At 53.6% G+C, this 21285-nt stretch overlaps 2 protein-coding genes across 3 annotated transcripts; one reads left to right on the top strand and one right to left on the bottom strand.

Annotated features, from left to right (window-relative positions):
- Positions 1–5739: 5739 nt before the first annotated feature.
- Positions 5740–14878, bottom strand: MED29 (mediator complex subunit 29). 2 transcript variants are annotated; one of them, XM_045378435.3, is made up of 4 exons: positions 14636–14878; positions 13758–13816; positions 12661–12768; positions 5740–8843 (listed from the first exon to the last, which is right to left on the bottom strand). In XM_045378435.3, exons 1-4 carry the CDS (start codon positions 14849–14851, stop codon positions 8558–8560), a joined length of 669 nt encoding a protein of 222 aa, XP_045234370.2. In that variant the 5' UTR covers positions 14852–14878; the 3' UTR covers positions 5740–8557. The 2 variants fall into 2 exon arrangements, with proteins under 2 accessions (XP_045234370.2, XP_005589235.2); XM_005589178.5 differs by having other exon boundaries at positions 12684–12768.
- Positions 14879–15180: 302 nt separating this feature from the next.
- On the top strand, positions 15181–21204 carry PAF1 (PAF1 homolog, Paf1/RNA polymerase II complex component). Its single transcript, XM_045378434.3, has 14 exons — positions 15181–15450; positions 15973–16002; positions 16101–16193; positions 16507–16628; positions 16726–16792; positions 16889–16990; positions 17074–17179; positions 17257–17325; positions 17407–17510; positions 17596–17712; positions 17817–17945; positions 20254–20359; positions 20481–20571; positions 20650–21204. Exons 1-14 carry the CDS (start codon positions 15404–15406, stop codon positions 21060–21062), a joined length of 1596 nt encoding a protein of 531 aa, XP_045234369.1. The 5' UTR covers positions 15181–15403; the 3' UTR covers positions 21063–21204.
- Positions 21205–21285: the final 81 nt, after the last annotated feature.

The raw sequence follows: 21285 nt of genomic DNA, 5'->3' as shown, positions 1-21285 counted from the left end.
CGACCGGGCGGGGAGTGCGTGGGGAAAGGGTGGGGGTCGGGGTGGGGGTGCGGATCGGGGGGGCGCCTGCCCAGTTTTCAAAGCTGGAGACTGAGGCGTGTAGAAGGAAACTGGGGCGGAGGTGGGGGCAGGGCTTCAGGGGCAATTGACAAGGGCAGAGGCCCGATGGGGGTGCGCGTGCGACACAGACGGACGGGGGCGGGGAGAGACACGCAGAGGGGTACAGACAGGGAGAGAGGCAGAGAGAAAAACAGAGACACACACACACCGAGAGACACATACAGGGAGAGATAGGGTGAGCAGGGGAGGGACGGTGGGGAGACAGAGACAGTCCCAGAGACAGATTCAGAGGGAGAAGAGGGTTGGGAGGATCACAAAAAGAAACAGAAAGGGGCTGAGCGCAAGTGGTTTACGCCTGTGATCCCAGCACTTTTTGTGTTTTTCTTTCTTTCTTTCTTTTCTTCATTATTATTTTTTTGAGAGACGGGGTTTCCCTATGTTGCCCAGGGTGATCTTCGCCTCCGCCTCCGAGACTGAAGGGATCCTCCCACCTCGGCCTCCCAAAGAGCTGGAATTACAGGTGCGAACCAGCAAGCCCGGCCAATCCCAGTACTTTGAGAGGGTGAGGCAGGTGGAGTACCTGAGATCAGGAGTTCAAGATCAGCCTGGGCAACAGTGAGATCCCATCTCTACAAAAAATACTATTTAAAAAAATTAAAAAGAAAAACTGGACAAAAAGGAGAAAGACTGTGAGAAACAAGCACTTACAGAAAGAAATCTGCCAAGCAAAGTGCCAAGAAAGAGCCGGCAGGCCTTGGAGGGGAATTCTCTGAGAACTGCCTGCCTTGTGTTGTCTCACTCCTAAACAGCCCAGACAGATGAGACCAGAACTGCTCTCCCTCTCCCCACTTGCTGGGGTTGGGTGGGTGAGTGAGTGGGTTGGGGTCCAGGATGCCTAGCAAGGCTGAAAAGGGGCCTCCTTTCCCAAGTCACAGGGCGGCTCTAGCCCCTCATCCTCAGGCAGATGATCTCTTCTAGGCTGAGTTAAGGAGAACTCACCTAGGCTGAGTTCTAAATGCTTTACGCACATTCATCCTAATGCTAGGTGGTATGCCTATTTAAGGCAGGAGGAAACCAAAGTGAAGTTACTCTCCTGCCCGGCTCACACCTGTAGCCCTAGCACTTTGGGCACCCAAGGCGGGCGGATCACGAGAGCTCAGGAGTTGGAGACCAGTCTGGGCAACATGGTGAATCCCCGTTTCTACCAAAAATACAAAAATTAGCTGGGTGCGGTGTCACACGCCTGTGGTCCCGCTATTGGGGGGCGGGGAGGGAGCAGGCTGTGGTGGGAGAGTCGCTTGAACCCAGGAGGCGGAGGTTGCATGAGCTGAGATCCCGCCACTGCACTCCAGCCTGGGCCACAGAGTGAGACTCCCTCTCAAGGGGGTAATAAACGTTACTCTTCTAGTTCGAGCTAGCAAACGGCAGAGGCCTCCTACCAGGGCCTGAAATTATGTTGAGGTTTGCCCTCTAAGAAAACTCAAGATTGGCAAGGTGGAGGTCTTTCACTATAATGGATGGTTGCATTGATTGAAAGCTGTTTTAAGCTTTCAAAAAGAAAAAAAAAATGGGTCATCCTCAGTTGATGGCTGGATGGGCCTCTTATAGTGGGGTGTGCCTTCAGACTACATTTTCCTTTTTTTTTTTTTTTTTAATTTTGAGACGGAGTGTCGCTCGGTCACCCAGGCTGGAGTGCAGTGGGGAGATCTCGGCTCACTGCAAGCCCCGCCTCCCGGGTTCACGCCATTCTCCTGCCTCAGCCTCCCGAGTAGCTGGGACTACAGGCTCCCGCCACCATGCCTGGCTATTTTTTTGTATTTTTAGTAGAGACGGGATTTCACTGTGTTAGCCAAGATGGTCTCGATTTCCTGACCTCGTGATCCACCCGCCTTGGCCTCCCAAAGTGCTGGGATTACAGGTGTGAGCCACCGCGCCCGGCCCAGACTACATTTTCAAGGATCATTCCCCACACTGGCACATCTTTTGTTATCAAAGGGTTGCCCTAAGTGAAAACCCTCTTAAGATCTTGAAAGACAATTTATTTTTTAAGGGGTGTTGGAGAGCTGGCTGCCCTGAGTGAAAATGCGGGGGTAGAAATCATTGCCACAGTGCGCAGTTATAATGGTGGAAAGTTCATTCTTGCAGGCTGCGGGCTTGTATTAAGGTGGGGAGATTCTGCCAGGCTCCACGTCGACCTGCTTCGTCTGAGAGCGGCGGGGGGGAATCCCTGATGCGGCGCTTGCTGAGGGGCCTTCCCGGGCCGGTCTCGTGAGCTGGGCGGGCCGCGGGCGGCTCTGGCACGGTTGTGGCCTCCTGCTCGCCTGTGACTCACTCGCAAGGGGCGGGGGAGTGGGGGCTTCCTGTAAGCTGTGACGAGGAGGTTCAGCCCGGACACTCGGGTTCCTCTCCTGTAACCAGGGCTCCCGTCTCCTGTAAACAAAGCCCCGAGGATAACGGGGAAAAAGGGGGGAGGAGGGGGACCTGGGACCCGCCTCTCGGCCGAGCTCCAAATCCTTACACAGCTTATAGGACTGAGGCGGGGAAAGGGGAGTGGGGGGCACCCTTGGGTCTGCGGAGCCCGGCTCAGCTCGGGCTGCGATCGATCCTGGAGGAGGGATTCCAGTTTCTATTCCCTGGATACTGGGAGCATTTCCCATCCCTGAGTCAGCCTGTCCCCCTCCTCTCTCCATCTGCTGAGTCATCGCCCCGAGTCAGGACTTTTGGGATAGGGCCATTCTCAAAGGAGGGGGATGCTTTGCTCGCAGAAGGACTGGTCCTCCACCTCCCCAAACCCACAGACCTGGGGACCCAGGAGACCAAGGCCTCAGTCCCTCCTCCCTCGCAGTAACCCAGGGGCCTGAATCCCCAGCCCCTCCTCCCTCAGACTCAAGAGTCCAGGCCCCCAGCCCCTCCTCCTTCGGATCCAGGGGTCCAGGCCCCTAACCCCTCCTCCCTCAGACCCAGGGATCCAGGCCGTCACTCCCTCCTCCCTCAGATCCTCAGGCCCCCCCCCCCCGAGACCCCAGCCCCTTCTCCCTCAGACCCAGGGGTCCAGGCCCCCAGCTCCTCCTCCCTCAGATCCAGCGGTCCAGGCCCCTAACCCCTCCTCAGACTCGGGAGACCCCCAGCCCGTCCGCCCTCAGATCCAGGAGCCCAGGCCTTCAGCCCTCCCCGCAGGTCTCGGGCGTCCCAGGCCAGGAGGAAGTTCATGGCAGGACTCCTCCCTGCTCCCCACGTAGCCAGCGGGAAAATCCGCAGCCCCAGCGGCGGCCGGGAATCCCCTCTGGAATGACGGTGGGGAAGGGGATGGCCGGGGTCCCCCGCGGGGCGCTGGGGCCAGTCCTGGGCGGGCGAGAAGAGAAGGAAAGGGGCGGAAACCAGAGAGGCTAAAAATACAGCCAACACTTCCTGCCTAGGGGGAGGGGAGCGGAGAGCAGAGTTTCCAGAAAAACAAGCGGGGACGGGAAACGCGGGGGTGTGAGAGCCGGCCGAGTGCGCGGGCGAGCTGGGGACCGTGTACCCGCGGCACGTGTGCCTGCGCCGTGTGTGCGTCTGGCGTGATTGCCTGGGCCTGATTGGGCGTGGCCAAGGGCGGGGCTGGCCAAGTGTACCCTGGCATGCGACTGCGTGGGCGGCGGGCCGGGCTAGCCGGCATGTGTACCCCGTTGTGTGAACAGTGTGTGTGCTTGCGGGTGCAAAGGTGCGCCTTGGCATCTGGGGGTGCGAGATCCGGTGTGCCTGGGTATGCAGTGGGGGACGTCGAGGGGCACAAGTGTGCCCAGTTTCCTGTGAGAAGGCTGTGTGCATACAATCCCGCATGACTTGGCTGTGTGAATCAATGTGTGAAACCGCCTGTGTGATCGACTGTACCGTGTGTGCTTTGGCCATCTCTGGGTGTGGGGTGGATGCTCTGTTTTAACTGTACTGCAATTTGTCTTTGAGGCGGCATTAAGAACATGAGGTTTTCATCCCCACCTGTATATGTGTGTGTCGCTCTGAGCCACTGTGGGATCTGCAGTGACTAAGTGTGTGTAACTCAGCGCAGGTGCCTGGGTGAGGGAATGACTCTGCCCCCCCCCCCCCCCCCCCCCCGTGTCTGAGGCTCTGTGCACACACAACTTTGTGTGTGTGTGTTGCTTTGAGACAGGGTCTCGCTCTGGTGCCCAGGCTGGAGTGCAGCAGCACAATCTCAGCTCACTGCAGCCTCGACCTCCTGGGCTGAATCGATCCTCCCACTTCAGCCTCCCAGGTAGCTGGGACGACAGGCATGTGCCACCACACCTGGCACACACATTTGAAGCTGTGTGAGCATCCGTGACTCTGCAGCTGTGGCCATGCGCAAGGCCTTTGTGGCTCAGTGTGTCTAGTCCCCAGCTGTGTGAATAGTGTTCACGTATGTCCACGTCCTTTGTCGTGGGTGTCTAAGACTGCATGTGCAGATCACAGTAGGCCAGCGTCTGAATGCAGTTCCTGTGGCCCCAGTCACAAGGCAGTGAAACCGATGAACTTTGGTTTCTGACGTCTACAGCCCGCGTGATGGGAAGAGTAGCTGGCGAGCTCCCCCACTCCATGTCACCGTTCTTGTGTCGGCCTCCGTGGGCAGAGCAGACGTGCAGACACGAGCACCTGAGAAGCTGGGGCAGGGCTGATGAGGCTGCTTCTGATAGTGCTGGGCTAAGGACAGGGCTGAGTCAGCCTGTGATGGGCAAAGTCTGCGATGGGATGAGAGATAGCTTATCGGGTTAAGTGGTGGTTAGAGGGTTGTTTGTGTATTCATGTGGCTGGGTCGCTCCCTGAAGGTATCTGTTTGTGGGACTGTCAATGGGATGGGGTCCCTGGGGGTACCATGATTGTAGCATAGTGGGTTAGCTCTGCAGGGGGGCAAGCATGCTGTGTGCTCGAGTCCCCACTGTCTGTTTTGTGGTGGCTGTGCACCTCACATACACCCCCTCCCTGGAGCGTGCAGTGTGCACCAGACTGTGTAATCTCCCTCTGGGTTTAGTTATCTAGCAAAGCCAAGTCCTCACCAAGGCCCTCTGTGACCTGTCTGGATTTCCTCTCCTATCCCTGCTCCCTCATTGTGCCCAAGCCTCCTTTTCATGTGTTCCATAAACCCCAGCACATTCCTGTCCCAGGTCCCGGGCACTTGCAGTTCCCTCTGTCTGGAGCACTCTTGCCTGGATGTGTGGATGTCCCCAAGCTTATTCCCTTTCCTTTGGGGCTGCTCTAATACCGCCTTCTCAGTGAGGCCTTCCTTGACCTTTGTCAAGAATTTAAAAAAATAATAATAAACAAAAGGCCCGGCACGGTGGCTGGTGGCTGGTGCCTGTAATCCCAGAATTTTGGGAGACCGAGGCAGGCAGATCACTTGAGGTCAGAAGCTCAAGACCAGCCTAGCCAACATGGTGAAAACCCGTCTCTACTAAAAATATAAAAATTAGCCGGGCGTGGTGATGCACCCCTGTAATCCCAGCTAGTCGGAAGGCTGAGGCAGGAGAATCACTTGAACCCAGGAGGCGGAGGTTGCAGTGAGCCAAGATGGCGTCATTGCACTCCAGCCTGGGCAACAGAGTGAGACTCATTTCAAAAATATATAAACAAGAAAACCTTTGTCATCTATTTAATAATAAATACATGGAACATATATAAGCCGTAATGAATGCTCACGAAACCACTGTCCAACTTTTCTCAAACTTTTAATGTTTTTCAATAAAGTAACACAATTCTCCACATGCAGATATTACATTTCATGTTAGATTTGCTCCTGTGTTTTTTAATTATACATTTCCACTTTTTTTGGATCAACTTAATTACACTTAAAAGAAGGAGTATTTTGCTTGTGTAAACACCTTCGCTTCTTTGTTAAAAAAACAGGGTCTCCGTCAACTAAGCTGGAGTGCAGTGGTGCAATCACAGCTCACTGCAGCCTCGACCTTTCAAGCTCAAGGCATCTTCCCACCTCTCAGCCTCCGAGTACCTGGGAATCTGGGCACGCACCACCACACCTAGCTGATTTTTGAATTTTTTTTGCAGATACAGGCTTTTGCTATGTTGCCCAGACTGGTCTTGAAATCCTGGGCTCAAGCCATCCAACTGCCTGCATCTCCCAAAGTGATGGGATTAAGGGCCTGGGCCACTGTGCCTGGCCCCAACATCTCCACTTCTGATCTCACTTTTCTGCTTTAATTTTTCACCATCTGTTATGTTTTACTTTTATCACATTTACTGTCTCTCACTAGAATATCAGCTCCACAAATACAGGGCTTGGGCACAAGATACCCAGTACGTTTGCTGAGTGAATGCAACTTTGTGGTGCCCACCTCCGCCCTGTGCCTGGTAAATGTGCATCCACCAACCCACCACCCACTGAGTGCCTCTGTGGCCTCCCTGGGTGTGGTTTTAAGCATTGGTAGCCCCTGTATCATGGGTGCTGGGCTATCAGGCCCCCACCTGTGTGTGATGTTGTGTTGACACCACCTGGGAGGGCCAGCAGTCCCTGTCTTGTGTGTGTGCTCATGGACTGACATCTCCACCACTGCTGGTGGGCTCTGTTGGGGAAAGGGTTAGTGGTTTTCAGTTGTATGCAAGATAAGTGTATCATGTTGGGTGGGACTATGACTATGCTATCGTACTTATTTGGAGGTTAAGTGTAGTTAAGGAGATGTGTGAAGGTGCCCAGATGACAATGACTAGATGGTCAGGTTTTTATTTTTTTGAGACACAGTCTTGCCTTGTCACCCAGGCTGGAGTGCAATGGTGCGATCTTGGCTCACTGCAACCTCTGCCTCCCAGGTTCAAGCGATTCTCCTGCCTCAGCTTTCCGAGTAGCTGGGATTACAGGCGCATGCCACCACGCCTGGCTAATTTTTTGTATTTTTAGTAAAGATGGGGTTTCACCATGTTGGCCAGGCTGGTCTTGAACTCCTGACCTTGTGATCCGCCCACCTCAGGCTCCCAAAGTGTTGGGATTACAGGTGTGAACCACCGCGCCCAGTCCGATGGTCAGTTTTGTGTGTCAACTTGGACGGGCTACAGTCCCAGTTATTCAATCAAACACTCATCTAGCTGTTGCCATGGAAGTGTTTTTGTAGATGTGATTAAAGTCCATAATCAGTTACTTTAGATAAGGAAGATTATCCTACAAAATCGGGGGATTGGGTAGAAAACTGATTCAATTAGATAAACGGGCAAAACTGAGGCTTCCCTGAAGGAGAAATTCCTCTTAGGGACAGTGCTTCAGCCTTCCTTCCTGACCTACATGCTTGGGCACTTCAAGGAAGAACAAGGGGAGGAATTTCCTGGGACACACATGGCTGGCCATTTCCCAGTTTTCCAGTGTGGGGACTTGGGCTCAGCATGAATCACAGAGGTATCCGTGATCCTGGGGTTTCCTTGCAGGCATGGGGTCCAGGATAGGAGGCCACTGAGTGGGAATGTGGGAACCATGGCACAGAAGATACTGGGTGGGGCAGTTCTCCAACCAGGCTGAGTCACTTGAGGCTTTCATACCCCAACATCTGAGCCTGGGCTGGTAGCTCCGCCCTGCACTTGCTCAGGCCTGAAGGCCAAGGCTGAACTTCCTGAAGCTCCCAGGGAAGGAGGGAGTCTGAGGGGGCACTCCCTCCTTGAAGCCCCCTCCCCAGTGCCTGCTTCCCGGAGCTGGGGCTCAGGCGCCTGGGTTCTTCCCCAGGACTGATGACTCACCGTGGCTGGGGCCTTTTCACTTCTCCTTTGGGGCTAAAAATACTGGGACCCAGGCATCCAGCTGGGCCAGCCTTGCCACAGATTGCACAACGCCCCTCACTCAAGTTCCGCTGACGCAGGCTTGGGTGGGGGCCTGAGTTGCTCCCTGCTCAGACCTGTGGAGCTCAGAGCCTGGGCCCCTCTACTGCTCCTCTCCTAGGCCAAGACCCTGGGGTCTGCGCTGACATGTGAGCTGCTGGGGGACTCTGGGCTTGGCTGTGGCCCCTGGAAATGAAGTCCCTTCCCTTAGCCCCAGATAACCCGGGGTGCTGGTTCCCTACATAGACACAGATTCCCAGTTAGGAGCTGGGGATAGAAGACAGCTAAAGGGGACTAGTCAGAGAGAGACATAGGACTATGGGGAGAAACACATTAAGAGGAACACATAAACAAGGACAAAAAGAGACAGGATGAGAGAGAGACAACTGTAATAGACAGAAGAGTGGCACACAGAGACCACCTCCCAGCTGGAGACAGTCAGGAAGGACTGAGGGAGAGGGGACAGCCAGGGTTCCACACCCAGGCCAGGTTGAGGGAGGGCCTGTGGAACAGAGAGGTCATCAACACACACAGTCCAAAGTCTACCCTAGGCTAGGAGGGGGAGCAGGAAGAAGGGGCAGGGAGGCAGGGACCGGCCAGCGAGCTCCCTGTTGGCCTCTGCTGCCCCCTGCTGGCTCCCGCCGCGGTGCTCAGGCAGTAAAAGACAGGAGGCTTCTGTGTTTAGGCCCAGGACGCTTTTCATTCCCTTTGTACACTACCCTCCAACCACTGCCTGCCCCACTCCCTGCCCCCCCACTTCACAGGGTGCCCCCAGGGCCAGCAGGTGGAGCGGGTGTCTTGCCCGTGACCTTGTTGGCACAGTCCAGCAGGGCGGTGTGAATGTCCTTGGCACAGGAAATCTGGGCTTTGATGACCGCCAGGTACTGTGGGTAGGGGAGGCTGTCAGGCTGCACCGCGTCGGGCTTGGTGGCTGTGGGCACCAGCGTGGGAGAGTGCTTGGCACTGTCACAGCTCTGTGACAGGCACTCATGCGCCAGGCGCTGTGGACAGGCAGGCAAGGGGACAGCATCAGCTCCACCCCAGGTCATTCTACCCCACCCCAAGGGCTAGCTGGGGGTTGTTGGCTTGGCCTCTGGATTTCCCAGGTCTTGGAGTCAGAGGTTGGCCCTGCCAATCACTTGCTGGGGAACGTGGGGGCATGGCGGCTACTCTTTTCTGAGCCTCAGTTTCCTCTTTGGAAAACGGGTTTAATAACCACCTCTTCTACCTCATAAGGTGAGAACAGTGAGAGCAGGTGTGTGAAACACAGGCACAGATCCTGGCACACCGTTTAAAGTGCCAAGAAATGTTAGCTACTATCATTGTTACTGCCCCAGCTCCAGGCCTGGTGTTGGCAGTGGCATCTCAGATGGCGCCCGACCCTGGTTTTGCCGCCTGCTTCTCTGGCTGCTCTAGGTACTACTTTTTTTTTTTTTTCTTTTGAGATGGAGTTTCAGTCTTGTCGCCCAGGCTGGAGTGCAATGGCGTGATCTCAGCTCACTGCAACCTCTGCTCCCTGGGCTCAAGTGATTCTCCTGCCTCAGCCTCCCGAGTAGCTGGGATTACAGGCGCCCGCCACCAAGCCCGGCTAATTTTTTTGTATTTTAGTAGAGACGGGGTTTCTTTTTTTTTTTTTTGAGACAGAGTCTTTGCTCTGTCACCCAGGCTGGAGTGCAGTGGCGCGATCTCGGCTCCCTGCAAGCTCCACCTCGTGGGTTCACGCCCTTCTCCTGCCTCAGCCTCCGGAGTAGCTGGGACTACAGGTGCCCGCTACCATGCCCAGCTAATTTTTTGTAGTTTTAGTAGAGACGGGGTTTCACTGTGTCAGCCTGTTAGTTAGGATGGTCTCGATCTCCTGACCTTGTGATCCGCCGAGACGGGGTTTCATCACATTGGCCACGCTGGTCTCAAACTCATGACCTCAGGTGATCCACCCGCCTCAGCCTCCCAAAGTACTGGGATTACAGGCGTGAGCCACTGTGCCCGGCCCTTTTTCTTTTTGGAGAGAGAGTCCTGCTCTGTTACCCAGGCTGGAGTGCCGTGGCGCCATCTTGGCTCATTCCAACCTCCACCTCCCAGGTTCAAGAGATTCTCCTGTCTCATTCAAGTAGCTGGGATTACAGGCGCACGCCATCACGCCTGGCTAATTTTTGTATTTTTAGTAGAGATAGGGTTTCGCCATGTTGGCCAGGCTGGTCTCGAACTCCTGACCTTGTGATCTGCCCGCCTCAGCCTCCCAAAGTGCTGGGGTTACAGGCGTGAACCAGCGCGCCTGGCCAGCTCTAGATACTTCTTACACTACCTAAGGGCAGCCATTCCTAGGCCCCGTCTTCTCTCACTGTTCAAGCCCTCCCAGGGCTGTCACAGCCACACACACCACTCAGTTTCCCCCTCTGCACCGATGGCGCCCACACTGTCGCCGGCCTCCCCCTGACATTCGTAGGGCCCTTATGCTCCCCAAAACTGCTTCTCCTAGGTCCCTGTTTCAGGGACAGTCCTCCATTCTAAACCAGAGCCCTGGGCCTCATCCCAGAAATTTTAGCTCCTTCCAGCACACCAGTCCTGTGGCCTGCATACAAAGCCCTGCACGCGAAGCCTCTCAAGTTCCCCAGTCTTCCCCATTTCCTCATGGCCCCGCCCTGGTGAAGCCCAGTCCAGGCATACTTGGATCATGCCATGGATGCGTCCTTGGGCTCCTGCCTCGGGCTCCTGCCTCCAGTCTCAGCCCCTTGAACCCACCCCTCATTTGCCAGCCAGAGGCATAGTCCTAAAAAGCAGACAGGTCCGGCCGGGAGTGGTGGCTCACGCCTGTAATCCCAGCACTTTGGGAGGCTGAGGCAGGCGGATCACGAGGTCAGGAGATCGAGACCATCCTGGTTAACATGGTGAAACCCCGTCTCCACTAAAAATACAAAAAATTAGCCGGGCGTGGTGGTGGGCGCCTGTGGTCCCAGCTCCTCGGGAGGCTGAGGCAGGAGAATGGCCTGAACCCAGGAGGTGGAGCTTGCAGTGAGCCGAGCTCGCGCCACTGCACTCCAGTCTGGGCGATAGAGCAAGACTCTGTCTCAAAAAAAAAAAAAAAAAAAAAAAAAAAAAAAGGCAGACAGGTCCATGTTCTTCCCTGCTTGAAACCCTCCATGCCTCCCCAGTGCCCGTAGGATTATATTCAAAATCCAACAAGCTCCTATGCCTACCACACCTCAGCCAGACTGAATTACTTGATGTTCCTAAAACAAATTTAAAGCAAATATTATTCCCTCCGGCTGGAACATGGTTCTGACACTACTAAGCTTCTCAACCTCTCACTTTTCCTTCAAAACCCAGGACAGGCCAGGCACAGTGGTCTGTAATCCCCCTTTGGGAGGCTGAGGTGGGTAAATTGCTTGACCCCAGGCATTCAAGACTAGCCTGGTCAATATGGCAAAACCTCATCTCCACAAAAAATACAAAAATTAGCCAGGCATGGCGGCGCATGCCTGTAGTCCCAGCTACTTGGAAGGTTGAGGTGGGAGGATCACTTCAGCCCAGAAGTAGAGGCTGCAGTGAGCTGAGACTGTGCCACTGCAGTCCAGCCTGGGCAACAGAGTGAGACTCTGACTCAAAAAAAAAAAAAAAAAAAAAAAAGGCCGGGTGCAGGTAGCTCACACCTGTAATCCCAGCACTTTGGGAGGCTGAGACGGGCGGATCACAAGGTCAAGAAATCAAGACCATCCTGGCCAACATGGTGAAACCCCGTCTCTACTAAAAATACAAAAATTTGCTGGGCTTGGTGGTGCGTGCCTGTAGTCCCAGTTACTCAGGAGGCTGAGGCAAGAGAATCGCTTGAACCTGGGAGGCCGAGGTTGCAGTGAGCGAAATTGCGCCACTGCACTACAGCCTGGCGACAGAGTGAGACTCTCTCAAAAAAAAGAAAAGGCTGGGTGCAGTGGCTCATGCCTGTAATCCCAGCACTTTAGGAGACTGAGGCGGGCGGATCACTTGGGGCCAGGAGTTCAAGACTAGCCTGGCCAAAATGGTGAAACCCCGTGTCTACTAAAAATACAAAAATGAGCCAGACGTGGTAGTGTGCGCCTATAGTCCTAGCTACTTGGGAGGCTGAGGCACCAGAATCACTTGAAACCAGGAGGAGGAGGCTGCAGTGAGCTGAAATGGTGCCACTATACTCCAGCCTGGGTGACAGAATGAGACTGTCCCCGCCTCGTCCCCCCGACAAAAAAAACCAGTCCAAAATAATGATGATACCACAGTACACATTTGCCATATGCCTAGCATCATGTTAAGTAGTTTACATGCATAATCTAAGTTTTCCTGGAAACTCCATTTTCCTAAGGAGGAACCCAGAGGTCAGAGGTAGAGACTGATGGTGCATCTGACTCCGGAGGTTGTATTCTTAGTCACTTGCCCTCCTCTCAACTCCTGCCCCTCTTCCCTCCTTTGTTTCAGACTTGCTCAGATGTGCTCTCTAGCAGCAGCCTTCCCTAAGCCACTCTCTTCCTATCCCCACCCAGTGCTTCCACAGCTGAGATTTCTGCATCCCAGCCCTGATCCCTCTGCCTGTGCCTCCCCAATCATAACCCTAACCACTCTGGCCTAAGCTTCTCCTATCACAGCACTGACCACTCTGAGCTGTCACTGTTGAGGGGTGTGCTTATTATTCCACTCAACTGAAAGCTCTGTGAGGGCAAGGATCAGAGCAACCCTGGGTCCTCAGTGTTGGTGGAAGCACAGGTCTGGCCCACAGGAGGTCCCCAGTTGAGTGTGAGTTGACTGACTGAGGGTTTCTGAAGACCCCGGAGACTGGGACAGGGCTGTCGTTACCCCATGTCCAGAAGGCTTCTCACCAGGCAGAGCTCCAGCTGGTCACAGAGTGCGTAGAACTCCTCCAGGCACTTGTCAAAGCGCTGTATGGGTCCATCACTGCTCTTTCTACAGACCAGAAAAAAAGGATGTCTGAAGAATTGATTTCTAATCTCTGGGACACCAGTATCTACCCAACCAAGTGTCCAACAGGAAACCAGGTACAGGCCCAGGGGATCTGAAGTAGTGGTTGAAAACTGGTGGGGTTTAAAAAAAAAGGAGACTGGGCGTGGTAGCTCATGCCTGTAATCCCAGCACTTTGGGAGGCCGAGTTGAGCAGATCACCTGAGGTCAGCAGTTCGAGACCAGCCTGGACAACATGGTGAAACCCCATCTCTACTAAAAATACAAAAAATTAGCCAGATGTGCTGGCACATGCCTGTAGTCCCAGCTACTTGGCAGGCTGAGGCAGGAGAATCGTTTGAACCCGGGAGGCAGAGGTTGCAGTGAGCCGAGACTGTGCCACTGCACTCCAGCCTGCGCGACAGAGCAAGACTCTTATCTCCAAAAAAAAAAAAAAAAAGATTGGTTGTGATGGTTCATGACTGTCATCCCAGCACTCTGGGAGGCCAAGGTGGAAGGACTGTTTGAACCCAGGAGTTTGAGACCAGCCTGGGCAACATGGCAAGACCCTGTCTCTACAAAACAACAAAAACAAAATAAAATAAAATAGGAGGAGTGATTCGTGAGGCTGAGGGGATCGCTAGAGGCCAGGAGTTTGAGACCAGCCTGGGCAACATAGCAAGACTCTGTCTCTATAAAAAATCTTACAACTTAGCCAGGCATCTGTAGTCTGTAGCCATGTCTGCAGTCCTGGCTACTTGGGAGGCGGAGGCAAGAGGATCACCTGAGCTCAGGTGTTCAAGGCTGCAATAAGCCAAGATCGTGCCACTGTATTCCAGCCTGGGTGACAGAGGGACACCCTGTCTCAAAAAAAAAAAAAAAAAAAAAAAAAAAAAGTAAATATAGGAGGTGAGGTGGGCAGGGAGGAGAAAGAAAGATGAATTTCAAAGACTGGGGAGGCAACGGAATATCCTGGGAAAGGGGGCTGCACTCACTGTCCATTGTCGATGTTAGTGTTCTGAATCAAGTTTTGTGCTGCAACCTTCATCAAGGTCTAGTCAAAACAAAAACAAAACATGTGGGAAATGGAAAAACAAAAGGGAACACTCTTCCTTAAGATCACTCAATCTCAGGTCTTCTTTTCAACTGGCACCTTCCCTCGTGACTTTCCAAATACTTGTTTCGATTCCTATAGCTGTCACCACTCCATCCTTCCAGAGGCCCGCTCTCACCTGAGCTTCTCGCCAATAATGTAAGCGTCCTCCCTCACCTATCAATCAAGGGCAGAATCTCAGTATAAGCTAGTCCTCTCCTCAGGCTTTAACGACCAGAGCTCAGTTCTCCTTTAAACAACCCCTCACTCCTCCGGCCAGTCCCAGCCTCAACATCAGCGCTGATTCTATCATCTCTGCCGAGCTTCGCTTAGGTCTCGCATAAAACAACAGGTTTTTTTTTTTTTTTTTTGGACGGAGTCTCGCTGTGTTGCCCAGGCTGGAGTGCAATGGCACGATCTCGGTTCACTGCAACCTCCGCCTCCTGGGTTCAAACGATTCTCCTGCGTTAGCCTCCCGAGTAGCTGTAATTACAGGCGCGCGCCACCATGCCTGGCTAATTTTTGTATTTTTAGTAGAGACGGGGTTTCACTAGGCTGGTCTAGAACTCCTGACCTCAAGTTATCCGCCCGCCTCAGCCTCCCAAAGTGCTGGGATGACAGGCATGGGAACACAGGCGTGCGCCGCCGCGCCAGGCCAAAACAGCAGGTTCTACTTCTTTTTCTGCCTAGCACTCTCTCCGACTAACCTGGCCCTCGGCCCGCCCCTCTGAAGTTAGACTACCAAATGCAGTTTGCTTCTCGCTGCTTAAGGCCAATCACCTGTAGACTCTCCTTCAGCTGCGGGATGAGCATCTTATAACGCTGCACAGGATCGAAGTCCTGTTGCTGTTGCTGCAGCAGGCCGCTCTGGGCAGGGCCCACCAGTTGTGCTGGCGGTTGCGGCTGCTGCTGGGGACCCGGGCCGCCAGCCGAACTAGGACCCGATACACCAGCAGCTGAGGAAGCCGCTGAAGCTTGCTGCTGGGATGCAGCCATCTTTCTCGCGTAGGCCGCCGGAAGTGCGTCACAACTGCGTCTCCCCGCGTTGCTGTTCGACATCCCTATTTCTAGTCCCCGTTTGCTAGTTATCCCACCTCGCAGGCAATTAAGCCAATGGAAGGGAAGGAGGTGCTCCTACGTTACGTTACTCTCAAATCCGAGGTCCAGACTGAGATCTTTTCACCAATCATAGAAGCACCTCTCTCCCTTGCTCCGCCCTTCACCCAGACGCTCGCCAATCCGTGTGTGGTTCCGTTCCGGACTTCATTTCCCCGAAGGCGTCGCGCCGTGAGGAGTCCCCGTTGGGTCCTCAGCGTCTTGGCGGCAGTTGGTGGAACAGGAGCTTCGAGTCCGTCCCTGGTGCTGCCTGCGCGTTCACCTGAGTCTCGCTGGAGCACTTCTTGCCCGCCCACCTCATCTCACTTTCCGCGGGGAGCGGCGCCAACCTGGGCCTGCCTCGGATCAGGCGTCCCCTGAAGTCGGCACGCCCCTCCGCGTCCCCCTTCGGCCCCGCTAGGACCCCGTCCGGGCTGCCGTCGCCTCGTCGCTATGGCGCCCACCATCCAGACCCAGGCCCAGCGGGAGGATGGCCACAGGTAGGCGCCACGGTTTTCTGTTTCAGCAAGGTGGGGGATCGGGATAGGGTTTCTGCTGGACAACGTCACCAGCCCCCAGGTCTGCCCGTGACGTCATGGAGCGCTCACCTTTGACGAAGGGAGCGGGTTCCTTCTGAGATTCAGGTGTTCCCCTCCTCCCCGCCGTGCACTTCAGGGATTAAGCTTTTGGAGACTCTCCAGAAGGGATCCTTCCAGTCAAGCGTTTGGAGACCCCTCTTCCAAAGACGATTGAGTACATGGTTCTTTATTAAAGCACTTGAAGCCATCCCCTGCAAAAGGGATGGAGCACTTGGCCTTGTTCATTAAAGCTTTTGGGGGCTCTTCTTCCTAAATAAGTTGAACATTTGTTTCCCTCCATTAAAGCATTTGGACACCCCCCACCACCAAAAGAAACCAGCATTTGTCACCCCTCCTTCTACTTTTTGAAAGGTTGGGGAAGCCTTTTTCATTCTCCTGTCAATCCCGTCCTCTCCACCTATCACTGTCTTTCTTCTCCACTAGGCCCAATTCCCACCGGACTCTGCCTGAGAGGTGAGCCTCACTGTGCTTTCCCAGGAGCGGTGGGGCAGTGGGGCTGGGAGCAGAGGTGGGGCAGCGGGGACCCACTTTTGAGCCACTAACGTTCCTAGGTCTGGAGTGGTCTGCCGAGTCAAGTACTGCAATAGCCTCCCTGATATCCCCTTCGACCCCAAGTTCATCACCTACCCCTTCGACCAGAACAGGTGAGACTAAGAATGGGAAAACTATTCAGGTATGAGTTATTTGAAGGCAGGGACTGCTTGTCTCGTCGGCTGCTGTTTGCTCAGGGCCTAGCACAGTACCTACCTAGCACATAGTAGTAGCTGCTCAATTGTTTGTTAATGAATGGAGCAAGCAGTGTCCAAGTCCCTTCCCACTGGGGAGCCAGCTTTCAGACTCCGCCATGGGGGACACTTCATTCTGAGTTCCTCCCCAAAGAAGCTTCGCCTCTGAGAAGCAGGGCTGTGAGGGGTGAAGCTGGAATCCAGACACCACAAGAGGTGTTTCCCCACCCAGGTTCGTCCAGTACAAAGCCACTTCGTTGGAGAAACAGCACAAACATGACCTCCTGACTGAGCCAGACCTGGGGGTCACCATCGATCTCATCAATCCTGACACCTACCGCATCGACCCCAATGGTGTGTGGGGAGACAGGGAGGGTCTGCTCTAGGGCAGCAAAGGACCTGGGCCTCCTTCATGGTCCTCCTTCCCCCCTCCCCCCGCCCCGCTCTCTAGTTCTTCTAGATCCAGCTGATGAGAAACTTTTGGAAGAGGAGATTCAGGCCCCCACCAGCTCCAAGAGGTGAGCAGGTAGCAAATGGGTGCTGGGGACTGGCTCCCGTGGGCCCTACAAGCAGGAGGGCGGTGGGGTTCTGAGGCACCTGATTTCCTACCCCAGATCCCAGCAGCACGCGAAGGTGGTGCCATGGATGCGAAAGACAGAGTACATCTCCACTGAGTTTAACCGTTACGGCATCTCCAATGAGAAGCCTGAGGTCAAGTAAGTTGCAAACAGGGAGAGAGGGAAGGTGGAGATGCCAGGTGTGTCCAGTGGCCCCTAAAGGCCTTTTTCTTCATTCCTAGGATTGGGGTTTCTGTGAAGCAGCAGTTTACCGAGGAAGAAATATACAAAGACAGGGATAGCCAGATCACAGCCATTGAGAAGACTTTTGAGGATGCCCAGAAATCAGTAATTGAGGGACTGGGATGGGGAGAGGTAAGGGTATGGCTGCAGAGCTGCTCTTCACCCTGTTTTTGTCCCACCAGATCTCCCAGCACTACAGCAAACCCCGAGTCACACCGGTGGAGGTCATGCCTGTCTTCCCAGACTTTAAGGTCAGGCCCAAGGTGGGAGGTAGAAAGGGACAGCCTATTTGTGCCTATTCCCATCTAACCCCAGTGCCTCCATCTCCCTAGATGTGGATCAATCCATGTGCTCAGGTGATCTTTGACTCAGACCCAGCCCCCAAGGACACAAGTGGCGCAGCTGCGTTGGAGATGATGTCTCAGGCCATGATTAGGTAGTTGGTCCTGCTGCCCACCTTGGCCTGCTCCTTGCTGCCTTTTGGCCTCACACTTCATTGCCACTCCTTTTCCCCCAACCAGGGGCATGATGGATGAGGAAGGGAACCAGTTTGTGGCCTATTTCCTGCCTGTAGAAGAGACGTTGAAGAAACGAAAGCGGGACCAGGAGGAGGAGATGGACTATGCACCAGATGATGTGTGCGTGGGTTGGGATTAAGTTTTGGGGAATGGGAAGTTTTGGAGATTGGGATTGCGATAGGGATAGGGAGGAAATGGGACTGAACCTGTGCCCTCATCCTCAGGTATGACTACAAAATTGCTCGGGAGTACAACTGGAACGTGAAGAACAAAGCTAGCAAGGGCTATGAGGAAAACTACTTCTTCATCTTCCGAGAAGGTGACGGGGTTTACTACAATGAGTTGGAAACCAGGTACTTGGCCACTAATCAGATGATTAGCCTGGATCTGTGCTTCTTAAGACCCTGGGGCATGCAAGAGCCACGCTGGAGGTCCTTTGTACCTAATAATTTGTCATACGCATTGGTAAACAAGAACAGCAGATGTTTGATCATGCACATGAGCTGGACTTGGTTCTAATAGGAGAAGCCAGAAAAGAAAATCTTTTTTTTTTTTTTTGTGATGGAGTGTCACTCTGTTGCCCAGGCCAGAGTGCAGTGGTGTGATCTCAGCTCACTGCAACCTCCGCCTCCTGGGTTCAAGTGATTCTCCTGCCTCAGCCTCCTGAGTAGCTGGGATCACAAGCGTGTGCCAGGATGGCCAGCTAATTTTTTTTTGCATTTTTAGTAGAGATGGAGTTTCACCATGTTGGCCAGGCTGATCTTGAACTCCTGACCTCAGGTGATCTGCCTGCCTCGGCCTCCTAAAGTGCTGGGATTACAGGTGTGAACTACCGCACCCAGCCAGAAAGAAAATCTTAATGCAGAAGACATTTAGAGCTTTTGTGCAGGGTAGAGGGCCAAGTTTCCCAGTATTAGTAACACACTTCATGTGAAAGTAAACATTGCCAAAGTATGGAGTAATATATAAAATTAGCATGATTTTTTTTTTTTTTTTTTTTGAGACAGAGTCTTGCTCTGTCGCCTAGGCTACAGTGCAGTGGTGCCATCTTGGCTTACTGCAACCTCTGCCTTGTGTTCAAGAGATTCCCCTGCCTCAGTCTCCTAAGTACCTGAGTAGCTAGGATTACAGGTGCCTGCCACCACACCCGGCTTTTTTTTTTTTTTTGAGATGGAGTCTCGCTCTGTTACCCAGGCTGGAGGGCAGTGGCGCGATCTCCGCTCACTGCAAGCTCTGCCTCCCGGGTTCACGCCATTCTCCTGCCTCAGCCTCCCGAGTAGCTGGGACTACAGGCGCCCGCCATCACGCCCGGCTTTGTTTTTTTTTTTTCAGACGGAGTTTCGCTTTTGTTGCCCAGAGTGCAATGGCGCGATCTCTGCTCACAGCAACCTCTGCCTCCTAGGTTCAAACCATTCTCCTGCCTCAGCCTCTGGAGTAGATGGGATTACAGGCATCGCCACCACACCCGGCTAATTCTGTATTTTTAGTAGAGACGGGGTTTCTCCATGTTGGTCAGGCTGGTCTCAAACTTCAGACCTCAGGTGATCCACCTGCCTCAGCCTCCCAAAGTGCTGGGATTACAGGCATGAGCCACTGCACCCGGCTAATTTTTGTATTTTTAGTAGAGACGGGGTTTCATCATCTTGGCCAGGCTGGTCTTGAACTCCTGACCTTGTGATCCACCCACCTCGGCCTCCCAAAGTGTTGGAATTACAGGCGTGAGCCACCGCACTTGGCCAGCATGAATGTTTTAAATGAAATGCTTAATACCCACATTCAAAAATGTGACCCCAAAACTCTTCCCTGATGGCTGAAAGTTTACTGCTATGCCAGCACCTCTGGTGTAGAGTTGGGAAGTCTTAAGTTTCTGTTTAAAGAAGAGATTACAAGAACTGACCCCATAGGCCAGGCAGGAAATGTAAAAGAGCAGTGGTGTGGTAGCATCTGAGTGACCTGGAGTTCTGGGCAACCATGGAGGGCGCGATGTCACTTCAGCCCACTGTTGCTATGCTGTGGAGCCAAAAATTCCTATCTTCCAAAAGCCCCAAATTCAGATGATTCTCCTGGTTTCTCAAAGTGTTGGTAATTAATTCACGTATACAGTAATGCACTGCATGTATTTCAGTCAACAATGGACTGCTTATCATGGTCCCTTAAGATAGAATACCGTGTCTTGACTGTACTTTTTCTATGTTTAGATATACAAATACTTACTATTGTGTTACAATTGCCTGCAGTATTCAGTATAGTCCCATGCTGTACAGCTTTGTAGCCTAGGAGCAATAAGCTACACCATTACAGCCTAGGTATGTAGTAGGCTATACTGTGTACATTTGTGTAAGTGCACTGTATGATGTTCACATGATGTATTTCTCAGAATGTGTCCCTGTTAAGTGGCCCATGCTCATATTTATGTAAATACACCATATAACGCACACAGTGTAGGGCAACCAAATTGGTGCCATGGGAGCCATCCTTCCTTTCCCCTGCCCTCAATACCTTGAGCTTAGTTGCCCTTATTCAATCTGTATTTATTCCCATTTACTCTAAGTATTGATGGGGAACCAAGTCAGACCAGACCCCTCACTGGGGGGCGGGGGAGTGGGAGGTGTGTCTTTAACTGCATCTTCTACTTCTCTCCCCCAAATTTACCCCCTGCAGGGTCCGCCTTAGTAAGCGCCGGGCCAAGGCTGGGGTTCAGTCAGGCACCAACGCCCTGCTTGTGGTCAAACATCGGGACATGAATGAGAAGGAACTGGAAGCTCAGGTAACAAGCACCACTGGCCCAGAGTACCCACGGCAGGGAGGGTGGTGGTTGCAGGTGAGGAGGGGGACAAAAACCCAACAGAACACCCTCCTTCCCCTCATTCCAATCTTGCTGCTTCCAGGAGGCACGGAAGGCCCAGCTAGAAAACCACGAACCAGAGGAGGAAGAGGAAGAGGAGATGGAGACAGAAGAGAAAGAAGCTGGGGGCTCAGGTAAATCTGGACAGGCCAGACTCTGGGAGCCCTGTGAAGGTGGAAAAGTGGGTCTCACCTCTCTCCACTCCCTTCCAGATGAGGAGCAGGAGAAAGGCAGCAGCAGTGAGAAGGAGGGCAGTGAAGATGAGCGTTCGGGCAGCGAGAGTGAACGGGAGGAAGTTGACAGGGACGAGGCCAGTGACAAGAGTGGCAGTGGTGAGGACGAGAGCAGCGAGGATGAGGCCCGGGCTGCCCGTGACAAAGAGGAGATCTTTGGCAGTGATGCTGATTCAGAGGATGATGCTGACTCTGATGATGAGGACAGAGGACCAGCCCAAGGTGGCAGTGACAATGATTCGGACAGCGGCAGCAATGGGGGTGGCCAGCGGAGCCACAGCCGAAGCCGCAGCGCCAGTCCCTTCCCCAGTGGCAGCGAGCACTCGGCCCAGGAGGATGGCAGTGAAGCTGCAGCTTCTGATTCCAGTGAAGCTGATAGTGACAGTGACTGAGTCCCAGGGCATTCAGGGCTGGTTCAGACACCATTATTATGAGCAGGATGGCACTTTTCTAGTGGTTTGTGAGCCTTTCACTTGTTTGTTCCCCACTCCCAAACCTTTGCTGTTAATAAAGTCAACTTCTCTTTACTTCGTACCCTCCCAGCCCCTATGATGTCATTCAGCCCAGCACACACCTCCCCCCACCCCGAGGTGCTCAAGGATCTTGGCTTGAGGC

Source organism: Macaca fascicularis, chromosome 19, assembly GCF_037993035.2.
Source record: "Macaca fascicularis isolate 582-1 chromosome 19, T2T-MFA8v1.1".
In the NCBI taxonomy this organism is placed as follows: Eukaryota; Metazoa; Chordata; class Mammalia; order Primates; family Cercopithecidae; genus Macaca; species Macaca fascicularis.
Note: the sequence above shows the minus strand (reverse complement) of the source record. Positions and strands in the feature narration are given on the sequence as shown.

Bases quoted from the DNA above. Each gene is read 5' to 3' on its own strand.
- MED29 (XM_045378435.3), bottom strand. From the start codon at position 14,851: ATGGCTGCATCCCAGCAGCAAGCTTCAGCGGCTTCCTCAGCTGCTGGT. The intron at 13,817-14,635 runs GTGATTGGCCTT...TGTTTTGACTAG, and splicing joins AGCTGAAGGAGAGTCTACAG to ACCTTGATGAAGGTTGCAGC. The intron at 12,769-13,757 runs GTGAGTGCAGCC...TCTGGTCTGTAG, and splicing joins ACTAACATCGACAATGGACA to AAAGAGCAGTGATGGACCCA.
- PAF1 (XM_045378434.3), top strand. From the start codon at position 15,404: ATGGCGCCCACCATCCAGACCCAGGCCCAGCGGGAGGATGGCCACAG. The intron at 16,003-16,100 runs GTGAGCCTCACT...TAACGTTCCTAG, and splicing joins CACCGGACTCTGCCTGAGAG to GTCTGGAGTGGTCTGCCGAG. The intron at 17,946-20,253 runs GTACTTGGCCAC...TACCCCCTGCAG, and splicing joins TACAATGAGTTGGAAACCAG to GGTCCGCCTTAGTAAGCGCC.